Consider the following 13,341-nt stretch of genomic DNA (forward strand, 5'->3'; position numbering starts at 1 on the left):
AATGTTTATGAAAATGACAAAAATGAAGCACTGAAATATGCCAAAATCTTCCTAAAGTTCAGAAAATTAGACTGATTTCAAAAACGATCATGTGGCAAAAGTTTAATTCCATGAAATTCCAGAGTCTGTCCCTGCTCAGTTTTTTTTTCCTCCCCTGAAAAAGTGCCTTGTGATTCCATTGCCTTTATCTTTTCGTTCTAGAAATATTTACTGAATAAGTTATAGGGTTCATAAAGTTCAGAAACAGGACAGTTTTTTGTCTTACCACAACATGCATAGTTTGACTTCAAGTAATTCCTGGCCACAGTGAAGAGATGATGGGTTCCTGACAGTTGAGCCCCTCACAGCTCCATCAGTGATATGATTTAGGAAGCATTCACACTTACAGATTAAGGTGTGTTATTGCTATTTGCAGCAATATGTTTGAATCTCATAAAGTAATATTAAGTGGGAAAAGTCAAATAGAACACATTGTAATGTATATCTATTGTGTGATTCCATTTACACAAAGAATCAAAACAGGCAAAGCAGAGCCACAGTGTTAAAAGTCAGGATAGTGGTTGCCCTTGTGGAAGAAGGTAGTGATTGCAAAAGGGCACAAGGGGGCTTCGGGGGGTATGGGGATGTTCTGCTTCTTGATCTAGATATTGATTGCATGGCTGTATTCCTTTGGTGAAAATTCATCAAGCTGTAAACTTATGATTTGTGCACTTTTCTTTACATAAATAATACTTAAACAAATAGTATACATTTATTTGTCCTCTGTATACATACATTCATTCACTTCATGCATTTTCAAATGCCTTAACATTTTCTAAATTTAAAACACTACCCATGGTGGTTTTTATGAGCTTAACAAATTATACATGGCATCTTACTATGCCAATAGACATTAGATTTGTAAAGGACAGCCCCCAGATTTCACTTATCTACTTTTCTCCTAGAATTTCCATTGAATTTGGGGAGGAAAATTTTTTTATTACAGTTCTCAGATTTTGTTTTGTGTGTCTTCTTACGAGTCTCCTTCCTCCTTACCAGCCCTCAATTTGAGTGGGTTGTCACCAGGTAATTCCTGGCTTGGGAGCCTGAAGAAATAACATTTAACCTGATTAGGATTGTCAACCACCTTTCATCTGCCAGCGCCTCTGCTAGATGCTTTCAACAGAGAGAGAGTTGGCACCCGATTCCTGCCCTAAAGGAGCCTGTAATCTGGTTGGTAGGACAGACACATTAGCAACTCTAACCTAATGTGATAAGTGCTCCACCAAGTGAGAACTAAGCACCACACTAGCACAGAGGACAGAGGGATCAATTTTGCCGAGGCAGGGCTTGAAAAGAGCTTCACATGGGAAGCAGTGAGTTGGATTTGCAGAGGCAGGGACTGGAGATAAGAGCATTCCAGGTAGAGGCCTGAGCAAAGACAAAGCATCTCCAGGGAAAGAAGACCAGTGTGGCCTGAGCTCAGGAAGCAGGAGCAAAGGTGGTGGGGAGTAAGGCTGGGGTATGAAGCCTTCCAGGCAAATTTGGGCTGCACCATAAAGGCGACGGACCCAAATCACCAAAGATCAGAAGATAATCCCAGGAGGATGTAAAGGGTCGACTGGAATAAGGGCATCCAGAGCAATGAGATCCCCTTTCCAGGTCCCAGGGAAAGAGCCAGGGGCCTTACCCAGGTGCAGAGGAGGTGCCAGAGCGGGCAGTGGCAGTGACTGAGGCTGAAGGCAGCATCAGGGACGGAAGCACTGGAAGAGGGACAGGCTGGGAGGAAAGGCAAGGAGCCCTGGATCTGCCGGCTTGTGCTGCTAGGACATCCAGGTGGAGAGGTGTGTTCGCAGACTTGGCGTTCGGGGGAGGGGTGAGGATCAGTGATTTTTAAAAGCATGAGATCGTTAAGTGTATTTTTGATATTTAGAAACCAAGGAAGTGGGGTTGGTTCATCCCTGGCTTTCCGTAGAGACACATGAATGAGTTCTGTATCACAGCACACAATCTCTTTCAGTGATGGCTTTTTTTTTTTAATTTAAAATATCAAAATGTTAATATAAGCTAATTTTTAATTGTTCTTATTTGTTAAGAAAATACTACAAACCAGAAAAGCAATTAAAGAAATAGAAATACAGATGTACACTTCCGTTTTCTTACTTTCTTTACTAGTTAATAATACTAATCCTTTCTCTTTCCTTCATTTCTGTTTTCAGTTGAACTCCGGTTCTTTCTCTCATGGCTCTCCCTGTCCTGAAAGGCCCTGGACTGACTCAAGCATGTCATCTTTATACGCATGCAAACAGGCTCACACTCTTATCTGTGATTGCTTTCCGTTTGTAGCACAGAAGAGTGGAGGGCAACTTTCCCTGCATACTAATCTAACCTCTCTGCTTCCTTTTCCTTCTCTCGATGTGAGAGACGAATTACTTTCTGTTCCATATCACCTGGCCAAATCTGGAAAACATCAAGATTCCAGCACCCCCATGCATGTTCATAGGCGGTGTGCAAGCAGATTAAGTCCTTTCCAGTTGGAAGCCTCCCTGGTGCCCATTTGACATCAGCACTTGATTTCTCAGCATGAATCTATCTTCTGGGCTTTGTATCTTCTAACTCAGTCCCCTTCAGTGAAGTAATTTTAGGGGCTCAAAAACATTTAAGTAGATTTTTTAAATTAAAAAACCATGTTTAAGTAAAACAGTACAGTTTGCAAAGAGGCCATAGTTTTGTCACAGACGTGTAGTCAAAATCACCTAAAATATAAAATACTCGAAAATGTTCTTTTCACCTGTGACCATTTGTTTTGTATTCTTACAATGTCACATGACGTCCACTACTGTCTGCTGGGTTTCCCGTCGTGCCTCCAGTGAGGGCCCCTCAAGGCCCAAGTGGCTTTGTGGTTCGCGGTGCCACAGGGACAGCTGACAGGCTTTGTTTGCCCCTCCGCTGTGTCTGAGCTCATGCTGTCGGTGCCCTGCTCTGTCGCCTCTTGGTGGCCTGGAGTTTCATCACATTGAAGACGCTGAGTCAGCCAGCCACCTTGGACCTAACCTAGTATTCTCAGCCCACTTCACAGTCCTTTCTGTAGCAGTTGATGAGCTCAACCATGTGGCAGTTAGGTTTGATTAGTGAAGTGGTTGGGCTCTCTGTACCCATGACCCTATAGTGTTTGTTCAGTGGCACAGCTTTGGGCAGTGCCTGGATCTGCCTCCCAGGGGAGTACTCGGACCCGGGAGAACCTCTGTGCCCCACTGGGCTTTCCTAGCAGTCATGGGAACACATGTTGTTTAAGATTGTGCTGCTGAGGGTTCTCAGAGGATTTATTTGGCCTCTTGTTCCCACAGGTGTATCTTTCCCAGAGCACCATGTAATTTAGAATCTGATGTGTGTGTGTGTGTGTGTGTGTGTGTGTGTGCACGTGTGTGTGTGTGTGTGTCTGTATGTCTGTCTGTCTCATAGGTAAGGATGTGTTTAAACTCAAAAGATGATGAGTGGTAATGAGCCTGACTTCAAGCCAGGGGATTGCCTGGCTCTCAGACCCTCTTAACTGATAGACTTGCTTTGCCATTTGACGTTCGGTATGACTCACAGGCGCTGCTAATGAAAGGAAGGCAGAGGCTGGACGTGCTCCCCGGGTGTCACACCTCTGTGTCAGACTGAACCATGCTGTATCATTATTTTCCAAATGTTTATTAGCTCAGTCTTGGGCTTGATGCCATTTGGATGCCAAACTGTGCTAGTTTTTCTGTCTTGTTTTTTGTTTTCCTCAGTGTCTTGACAAGTCACGCCAGTCTGTTGTAGCAGATATCAGCGACTGCTTTTTACTCACTAATACAAATCAAGATTTTCAGTTAGAGGGGACTTTGCTGAAGCAAGGAGATGGGTCACTTTTGTCCGTGTGAAAATCACCTGCAACCTCTTGCCTGTGTGTTTTCAGGGCAGCACCGGCAGCTATCGGCAATTTCTGAATGCCTGTCTTGAGAATAGTTGTAAAAGCCGGATGTTTGTTGGGTAGAAAAGTGCACCAGGGTTAGTAGAACTTTAGGACTGGAAGGGACTGGGGGATTTCTTCTAACCTCGCGACAATCCTAAGCACGCCCCAGAGATACTGCTGCTGAACCAGAGCTGCCCCTAATGTCTGAGGGAATCTGGGCGAAGGGACCTCAGGGTTCTCAGTCTAGACGTTAGCGCTCACCTGCCGTGTCCCCAACCACAGAACAATAGAAGGACTATGCTGGACACCTTAGAAATGCCTCCAAAGTGAATAACAGCCTATCCTTCTTGCCTTTGTGTGTAAGGGGCTTAGACGCACCAGCTTCAGTCACAACCACATCCCTTGTAATTCTAGCCTCTGCACGTGGTTACCTTCCTTACCAACCCACTAGTCCCTCATAAGCTGGCAGCCTCCTCACTATACTGAAACTGCTCTCTCCGAGGCCACCAAATCTAGTGACCCTCCCGCTAACGTCATTCCCCTCCCTCGACTATAGGAGGGTGCCAGTTCTGGAAACTCATTCATACCTTGGCTTCCATCCATTACCTTCCTTGGTGCTCCTACCTCTCAGAGGGCTGCTTGACAGCCCACTTTGTGGACTCTTCCCAGGCAGGTTCTGCCCTTGGCTCTGGTCCCTCCGTTGACCTCAGCCATTCTCACAGATACAGCTGTTCCTCTCTGCTAACGACCAGCTCATCTGAAATCCCAGTGTTAGCTTCTGATTCTTGCTTCCAACTGCCAGCGTAGACTGTCCCATCCTCCGCGAACCTCACCAGTACTACCATCTGTCCATCCCAAACCACATCCTCACTGGGATTCTGCTCTACTTGCTTGTGTATCACCATCCTCCAGATCACGCCAACTCTTGTGAATAGTCCCCGCACATCCAAACAGCTTGGAAGAGGGAAACCAGGAATGCACAGTGTGATGGAAGATGAGAGGGGAGGGTAGGAAGGACTCACAGATGCTGCCAGAAGTCAAGTAAGATAGGGCCAAAAATGGCTTTATCAACAAGGAGACGGTTAGAGAGAATGTTCTGTGAAGAGGTGGAAAATATGGGAGAGTTTGTTAACCTCAGAACCACTCCAGAGGGAACAGTGGAAAGGTTTGGGGGGGAGGGGAGGGGTGCGAGGCTGGGTGGAGGGAGAGGGAGCGTAAAGGGCACACGGAGACGGTAGAGCAGTGCGGGGAGGTATATTAGGCACGTGAGACGTGGCGGGGTTAGCTGATCCCAACCTGGAGAGAATCAGCCCCCGGCTCTCCGGCTTGTACTCAGGTTTTCCCAGAGCCAGTCGTGTCCTGGATCATCTCAGAGAACACACACGTCTCAGGGGACTCTGGAAAGAGTCAGCTTGAATTACTGACAGCCTTCCTAATATTTGGCTTGCATCACAGGGCATTTCTCTTCTTACTTGTCAAGATTTGTTTTGAAAACAGATGTGGGTCAGTGATCTCTCCATGGCCTGTCATCCAGACCTTTTTACAGAGCAGAGGCTTTCAGCCCTGTGTGCACAGAGAATCACCTGGGGAACTTTTAATACAGACCAGTGATAGCAGGACCTTAGACCATTGCTACCTGGTGTGTGGTCCACCAGCCAGCAGCAGCGACATCTCTTGGGAGCTTGATAGAAATGCAAATCCTCAGGCCCCTCCCTTGACCTACCTACCAAATCAGAACCAGTGTTTTGCTAAACGCTCCTTGCCCAAGTGATACCTAAAAACATTAACGTTTAAGAAGCCTGCCTTAAAACAGGACTGATGCCTACGTCCCACCCCTAGAGATTCTGATTTTATTGTCCTGGACTATGGCCTGGGAATCGGGAGTTTTAAAGTCTTCCCAGATATTTCTCATTTTCAGCCAGGTTTAAGATCCCTGCCTTACAGCATCAAGCAAAGCATCGGGAAAGGTGCCCAGTGCATTTTTATTCAACCGGGTGCATCAACCCCATCTTTGTTTAATGATTTCTGACCTTTTATTTAACTTACCAATGAGCTCCATTTGCCTCTCATTTGAGGGAAAAACTGCCTGTCATAAACTTATGGCAGGAACATCATTTCTCCTCATCATCCAGGATGCTAGTGAGAGGCTTATTAGCTGATAAGACAGGAAATACTGTCCAACCTAAGCCCCATTACATAAGGACTAGTTCATTTATTAAGGAACAAAAAAAAAAGCTGCCTATAGGACCATCATTACAGAATACAACTTAAAATCAAGAAGAGCGACCTTCCTGATTAGTTATTTCTTTCATCTCTTCCAAGACCTTGTTTGAGTTGATACTGAAAGCACTCTAAGGCTTTCTTCAAGCCAACTGATTGCACGGCTCAAACAGCAGTAACTGGCCTGCCGAACTGTTGGGTCACAACTGTTACAGAAATCAAGACATAACAAGTGTTGTTTTAGACCCAAGTTTCCAAAGTATAACCCTAGCTTAAAAGTGCATTTTTTAAAAAAAGAACAAGGTTGACAAGTGTCTTAAGAACTCATTTACACTGTATGAGTTGGAAGGGGGGAAAACGTTTTTAAAGCACCTTATTTAGACCACATGTCACTCAAATGTTTGAATAGTCAAATTGCCCATTTTTCACGTGGGTGGTTAAATCTCACGAAGAATAGGAGGTTATTTTGGTTGAGGACTTTCCCCAACTTTTTGTTTCTCACTTCAGAGTCAGATATGAACGTCTGAATCACTTTTCCCACCACTGATGATTGAAACTTAGTTTATGAATTATTAAAATTAAATGGGTACCAAGACAAAAGTACTGCTTTCCAAGTTTTTATAAAGAAAAGTTTATCAGTAGTCTTTTAAAATTATATAGGCTTCAGAAAACAGATTTTGATTCCATTAGACTTGCTATGTCTACAAGAAAGGTGGTCATTCCTTTTTTAGATTCAATAATGAACAATTCATAGGATTCACTGCAGTTTGAATTCTGCAAAATCATGTTCTTTTTAGGAAGCCAAAGCAAAGCTATCAAGACTTGAAAAAAATACATGTCTTCTCCATGTTCTGAGTGGGAATGGCCCATGAAAGTTTCCTACCCTCCACTCTCAGGCCTCAAATTATTTGTTTAACATTTTCCTTTCTTAATAGCTCAAGGTAGTGGCTATTCTAGATTCCGCCTACTGGCATGTGCTTCCTAAACATTAGGAGGCTTGCTGTTGAAGTCAGCGAGACAGCATCACACCTTTTCCCAAGTAGGGAGAAGAGAGATGGTTCCCTTAATTGCACTAGAGCTTTTCAGGGCTCTCCACCAATGACTACCGTCTTTGTCACAGGCGTGTTATGTGAGAGAGTCCTCATCCCTCACCTGGCACCCGTGGCTTTGTCCTGACTGCCATATGGAGTGAGGTCAAGTTTCTAACTTGTTTGGAACTTAAAATATTATAGAAAAATCCAATTTTTTGACTTATGCAGATGGATGGTTAAGACGAGGATTCATTTCTTGTGCATTATGACCTTGTAGATTCATAGATCACTGATATCATAAAATAGGGTCAGTTTCATTCCAAGTACTCTACTTGGTTGCACGGTGTCTGATGCCCCATGTGGATGCAGGCTTAATGTTGAATGATGAAAATGACATTTTTATGGAGTGACTTAGAAGGGAGAATTGGATTTTATTATTGTGGTCATATACACCATTGACTACCAGACACACAAAATGTTTACTGCTAAATAATAGGAACTCCAGTTTTTAAAACGGAGGTCAGCATAATCACATGCTGATGGGGTCATCTCAAGTGACGCCACACATGAAGTAGGGATGGGCATTGCCCCACAGTTGCTCCCAGGCAGACTTCTACAATGTTTCCGACTCCCTGTAGTTAGCATTTTGGGTCATAAAATCATCCTTTCCTACTAGGCACTCTCGGTTTCATGAAACTATAGCTTTATAAGAATCATTTATAAAAGTCCTTTAATCAGCTACTCTGATTAGGTTGACCAACTTTTCTTTGGATTAATGCAAGCACTCCAAATCCTGTTTTCATGAGAGCTCTGAGTAAACTTTTAAGATGCCAAGACAACCAGATTATTTGCCGACTTCAAATATTCAGTGGCCTCCTGCCCTCCACAAAGTCAAGTCCAAATGCTGACCGTGAACAATCCCGCCTCTACCTTTGTTCTAACGTGATCTGCCATCATTGCCCAACCTTTAGCCTAGACCTCCGTGCCTTTGCACATGCTCTTCCTCTCACTGGAATTGTCCCATCTGGAAAACTCCCACGTAACCCTTTCAAGACTCACCTGAAACTTCATCTTTTCAGTTCAGCCTTCCCCGAGCTGCCTTCCTAACTGGTCCACTTTGTTCTCACCTCTCTGCTCATGGGTGTGTTGTGTGTCCTGCCTCCCTCCACGTTCCCTCTAAACTTAGGTCCTTGAGCGCAGGGTCCATGGACTGCCTCTTCATCTTCGTGTCATCTCATCTAGAGCAGTGCCTGGTACATGGTGGCCACTCATAAGAAACTTAACGAATGAATGAATGAATGAGTGCCTCCCCAAGTGTCTAATTTAATAATGAGGGTGGGACTTGAGAAGGGAGAGAACGCGACTCTCTCACTAGGGGCCTATTCTTTCCTTCCAGTTCTAGGGGATATTAACTCGCTCCCTGCCATTAAGCCTCACAGCTCCCCCTAGTCTTCCCACTCCCATTCAAACCTGATAAAATATTATCACTCATGTGTTGGTTTGTACATAAAAGTCCTCAGAGTTCACCCGTCTAGGAGTAGTAGGGACATACACATTCCAAAACTTACTTGTGATTGTGAGTAAAGCACCTCATGATTTCCAATATGGACACTGAGGCCAAAATGGAATATGTCGGCCACAGATAAATTTTCCTAAGATTTTTGAAGTCCATTTTGAAATTTAAGGTACAGTTTTTAAGCATCAGATGCTACTCTCCAAGAAAGATTTCTCTTGAAGAATTGAATGGCATGGTTTGCAGATATTAAGTTTAAAGAGAAGCCACAATATACAGAACCGTGTATTTGTCTTAAAATAACTGTATTACACACATTAAAACATGTAGCTTTCCTTTCCGGGGTGATTGCTTCGTTTGATCAAATTGAAAGTCGGGCGTTCTGTTTTGGTATTATGCCTTATTTCCTTAGACTAAATGAAATTGTTTCGTGATAGCAAACAGACGCTTGATAACGGTTTGATTTCAAGTTTTAATTGGGATGCTGTTCTCAAAATATTTTTACCATTCCAGTATTATTCCCAGACACTGTATCTTCAGATAGGAACTGTGAGCTGGGACTGGATTACAGCCCTTAGAAGACTTGAGTCCTTGAAACCCCAGGAGAATTTTAAACCAAGACCTTGTCTGAGGCGGTGCTGCTGTCTCGCTGTCAGCTGGCAGGAAGTATTTAGCTCACTGAAACAAAACACTGAAAGAAATGTGCCCCCTGAGGTTTGATCTCAGCTCTTCTCAGATGGGCACACATTTGAAGACTGATTAGCAGCTAACAACACCACTCCCCTTCTTGTTCCTAGAATGGTCCAGGGCATCAGAATCATTTCTTTTCTTTCTTTCTTTTAAGGCTTCCTCACAGCAATGAGGCAAGAAGTGACCCGCGCCCACAAAGGCTGGGCCCTGGACACTGTGACCATCCACAACGAGGTTCTGCGGCAGACCAAGGAGGAGATCACGTCGCCCCCTGCGGTACGTGCCACTGGGCCAGAGCAGGCACCGCTCTGGAGCGGGGGCTCAAAGTTCAGGTCCCGCTGAACACTGACCTATGAGGGTCTCCGTTAAGGTCCTCCGGCTTTGCAGCAAGGGTGTCCTCGGTTGTAACCAGGAGACCTCAGTGCTAAAGCCTCTTCCATTTGCCAGAGTGGGAATGAATGACAAGCACTGAGAACTCCCCAGACTGCATGTCTTTGTAGTTACAAGTTATCCTTGTGTTTGCTGAAAAGGGTTTTCCACAGGTCTCTGGGGTATTCGCAGAACTGACAAGTGTCCAGGGCAGAAGACACTAACAGGACTAGCAGTCCTGAGCTCTGAGGCCAGTTCCAGCAGGGTCCCCACCAGCTGCGGGACCCCGGGGAGGGGGGGAAGGATGCCTGGCTGGGGGAAGGGCAGGGGCGCTGAGATAGGCAGACACCACTGGGAGCCACTGGGTGGACACTTAGCTGCCCTCTGAACTCAGGCTAGTTCTTTAACTTTTGGGCCTCAACCTCTTCATCTGTAAAATGTGGATGGTAATTCAACCTCAGTAAAGATGTCTGTGAGAATTCAGTGGGATCATTTGGCCTTGGTGGACCCCACATAGGTGCCCAAAACATCTTAGTCGCCTTTTCTCTTTCTTTGATTTTCATTCCCTCAATTGTCAAAGCAGGGAGTTGGACCAGACAGTTTCCCAGGTCTGGCCCTTTCTGCCACTTTGTAACAAGAACTGCCTTTCTTCCAGTTTCCAGTCGCATGGTCCTTATTTCTGTCTGAGATCACACCAGAAGCATCTCTGTGTTTCAGGGGAGGGTAATGACTCAGTGGTAGACGGTGTGCTTGGCATGTATGAGGTCTCAGGTTCAATCCCCAGAAATCCCACTTTTTTAAAAATTCATATTTCCACCAACATCTTTAGATTCAAGGCAACCCAGGCTCTTTCAATCATGCCCCTCAAAATTCTTTCGGCTTTTTCCCATCATGCAACTCCAAAGTCACGTCCATGTGTTCAGGCATTTATTACAGCAGCTTCCCGTCTCCCGGTACCGAGATCTGTATTCGTCTCCTAAGGCTGCTGTAACAAAGTACCACAAGCTGGGTAACCTAAAACAACAGAAATTTATTTTCTCAAAGTTCAGGAGGCCAGAAGTCCAGAATCAAGGCATCGGCAAGGCTGGTTTCTTCTAAAGGCCCTGAGGGAGAACCTGTCCCATGCCTCTGTCTCTGTTCCTGGTGGTTGCTGTCAGTCCTCGGAGTTCCCTAACTTGTAACTGCAGCCCTCCAGTCTCCGCCTCCCTCATCACGTGGCCTCCTTCCCTATGTGTGTCTCTTTGTGGCCTCTCCTCTTCTTGTAAGGACAGCAGTCATATTGGATGTCAGGGCCCACCCTAATCCTCTGTGACCTTAATTACATCTGCAAAGGTTCCATTTCCAAATAGTCACGTGCCGAGGCTGCAGGTGGACATGAGTCTTTGAGAGACACTGTTTAATCCACTGCACCTTCTAACTATGGCTTTGTAAAGTTCTGAGATTGAAAGGAGCCCAGGAGGGATCCAGTTTATTGTCGGAGGATGCCTGAGTAGTTGCACTGTTTGTGTAATAGTTGTTACCTGCTGACATAACGATGGTAATCGTAGGACCTGATTTCTGGGATTGCCCCTGATTTTACTGTCAAATCATGTACTTCAGGTTTGGGTTCAAAAAGTACGGCTCTTGTACTGTTGGGCCACAATGGGGTGCCGGAAAACACTGTGCCGCTAATCTCCCTCTCTTCTATTATAATCTACATTTTCTTCCTCTTAGCTGATCCTCACTGGAAATGGAAAAATGGTCACTGTCTCCTATATAAGTATATCTTACGAGCTTACATGATCATTGGAGTCTCCGCCATGATTCCCTTCAGACTTTTTTTCTTACTGAATACGTGTTCTACGGCTCCCTGCTGCCCACGAGATAAAGTTCAAGCTCTTCAGTCTGGCGTCTAGACTCTTCCAGGGTTGAGCCCTCACTTACTCTATAACCATTGAACCCTCTGCTAAATAAAATGCTCAGGCTTTCCTGCCCATCCCCATCCTGCCTTTCTTTGTAGTATTGCTTCTGCCTGGGATGCCCACCCTCTCTCCTCCATCTTTCCGAACACAGCCACCCTTCAAGGCCCCGATTCAAGGCCATCTTCTCCACCAAGACCCCCGAGCACTCCAGCCCACATGACTCTCACCTCAAGTCACTGCACTCAGCCTCCGCTGGTGCTGTTCATCCTGCAGCCCCTCTAACAAGTGTGTGCTGGTACTCAAGTCCTGTCTTTTACATCTTGTTCTGTGTGTGTGTGTGTCCTATCTCCTGATTTAATGGTAAGGACCTTGAGGGCAGGTCCTGCTGTGTGAAAGAGAGACACAGGATGAGGTCAGCCACTGTTGGACCAGTCTGTCCATCCATCGTCCCCCTCCACCCATCCACCGCCCATCACACCCGCTCCTGCGCTCTGCCGCACCCACCCCTGGGGGCGCTCAGACTCCTGCTCACCAGACCTGGCCGCACAAATCTCACTGGTTCTTTTGACTGAGATAAAGTTAGAGCCTCATGTTGACTTGTCCAGCGCAGGCTGAAATCCTGCATGGCACCCAGTTCTGCTCCGGGCTCCCATCCTACACCGACCCAGACCACACCTGTTGGAGACTTTCTTCTCCCTGCAGAGGTGATTTGGTGCTGCTGGCTAAATCTGTAGCCCCAGGCAGGCCACCTCCAGGCTCAAGTTACCACTAATAGGAGCTCACGGCCTCAAGCTATGCCACAGGGGAACACTGGACTCAGCATTTTGCTAATGGAATGTGCCAAGGGGTGTAGCGTTTTAAGATTGGTATATGTTTTCTTTCCAAATTATGGATGCCCATCTCACAGCACCTACGTTTTTTAAAATTTCCTGTTACTTTAATGCCTGACTCTTCCAGGAAGGCGTGTATATTTACGGGCTCTACATGGACGGAGCAGCCTGGGACAGACGGAACGGGAAGCTCACAGAATCCACCCCCAAGGTGCTTTTCACACAGCTGCCCGTGCTGCACATCTTTGCCATTAACTCCACGGCGCCCAAGGACCCCAAGCTGTACGTGTGCCCTATTTACAAGAAACCCAGGCGAACGGACTTGACCTTCATCACCGTGGTCTATCTGCGAACCGTCCTGTCCCCAGATCACTGGATCCTGAGAGGTGTGGCCCTTCTGTGTGACATCAAGTAAGTTCATTTCCACTTGCCAAGGGCGCCAGGAGCCATGTGGGCAGCCGGTGCTGTTAAGAGACTGGGCGATGGGTGTCTTTTCTCCCTGACAATTGCTTGATTACTCTTTCTAAATTAAACAGTTGATGTCCTGCAGTTGCTTGTGTGTGTGTGTGTTTTCCCTCATATTGATATTTAAAAAGACAATCCTAAAGTGATGCTTTTTATTCCAGGCAATCATATTCCATTATAATTCTTTCTTTTTTTTTTTTTAAGAGAAAGTCCTGTCTTCATATTAGAACACTTCGGAAGGATTGAATTTTTAAAAACTAAAAGTGTCTATTTGTTGCATCCTAAAAGGAGTCTAGGAGATGCAAACTTTTCTCTCAAGTGAAAAACCACTCTCCTCTTGAATAAACTCGACCCATGTCTGAGTTTATGCTAACGTGTTATCCTTTGCTCCTTTGAGTTTGGTCTT

The 13,341-nt window shown here is 45.5% G+C and overlaps 1 protein-coding gene across 1 annotated transcript in view; it reads left to right on the forward strand.

Moving 5' to 3' along the window:
- The window catches only part of DNAH8 (dynein axonemal heavy chain 8), a 219,412-nt gene extending 206,393 nt beyond the window's left edge, over positions 1 to 13,019 (forward strand). Inside the window, 2 exon segments of the mRNA XM_032462995.1 lie at positions 9,525 to 9,646; positions 12,598 to 13,019. Coding sequence (XP_032318886.1) covers positions 9,525 to 9,646; positions 12,598 to 12,885 — 410 coding nt within the window. The 3' untranslated portion in view covers positions 12,886 to 13,019.
- The last annotated feature ends 322 nt before the right edge of the window (positions 13,020 to 13,341 follow it).

This window comes from Camelus ferus, chromosome 20 (genome assembly GCF_009834535.1).
Source record: "Camelus ferus isolate YT-003-E chromosome 20, BCGSAC_Cfer_1.0, whole genome shotgun sequence".
Taxonomy (NCBI): Eukaryota; Metazoa; Chordata; class Mammalia; order Artiodactyla; family Camelidae; genus Camelus; species Camelus ferus.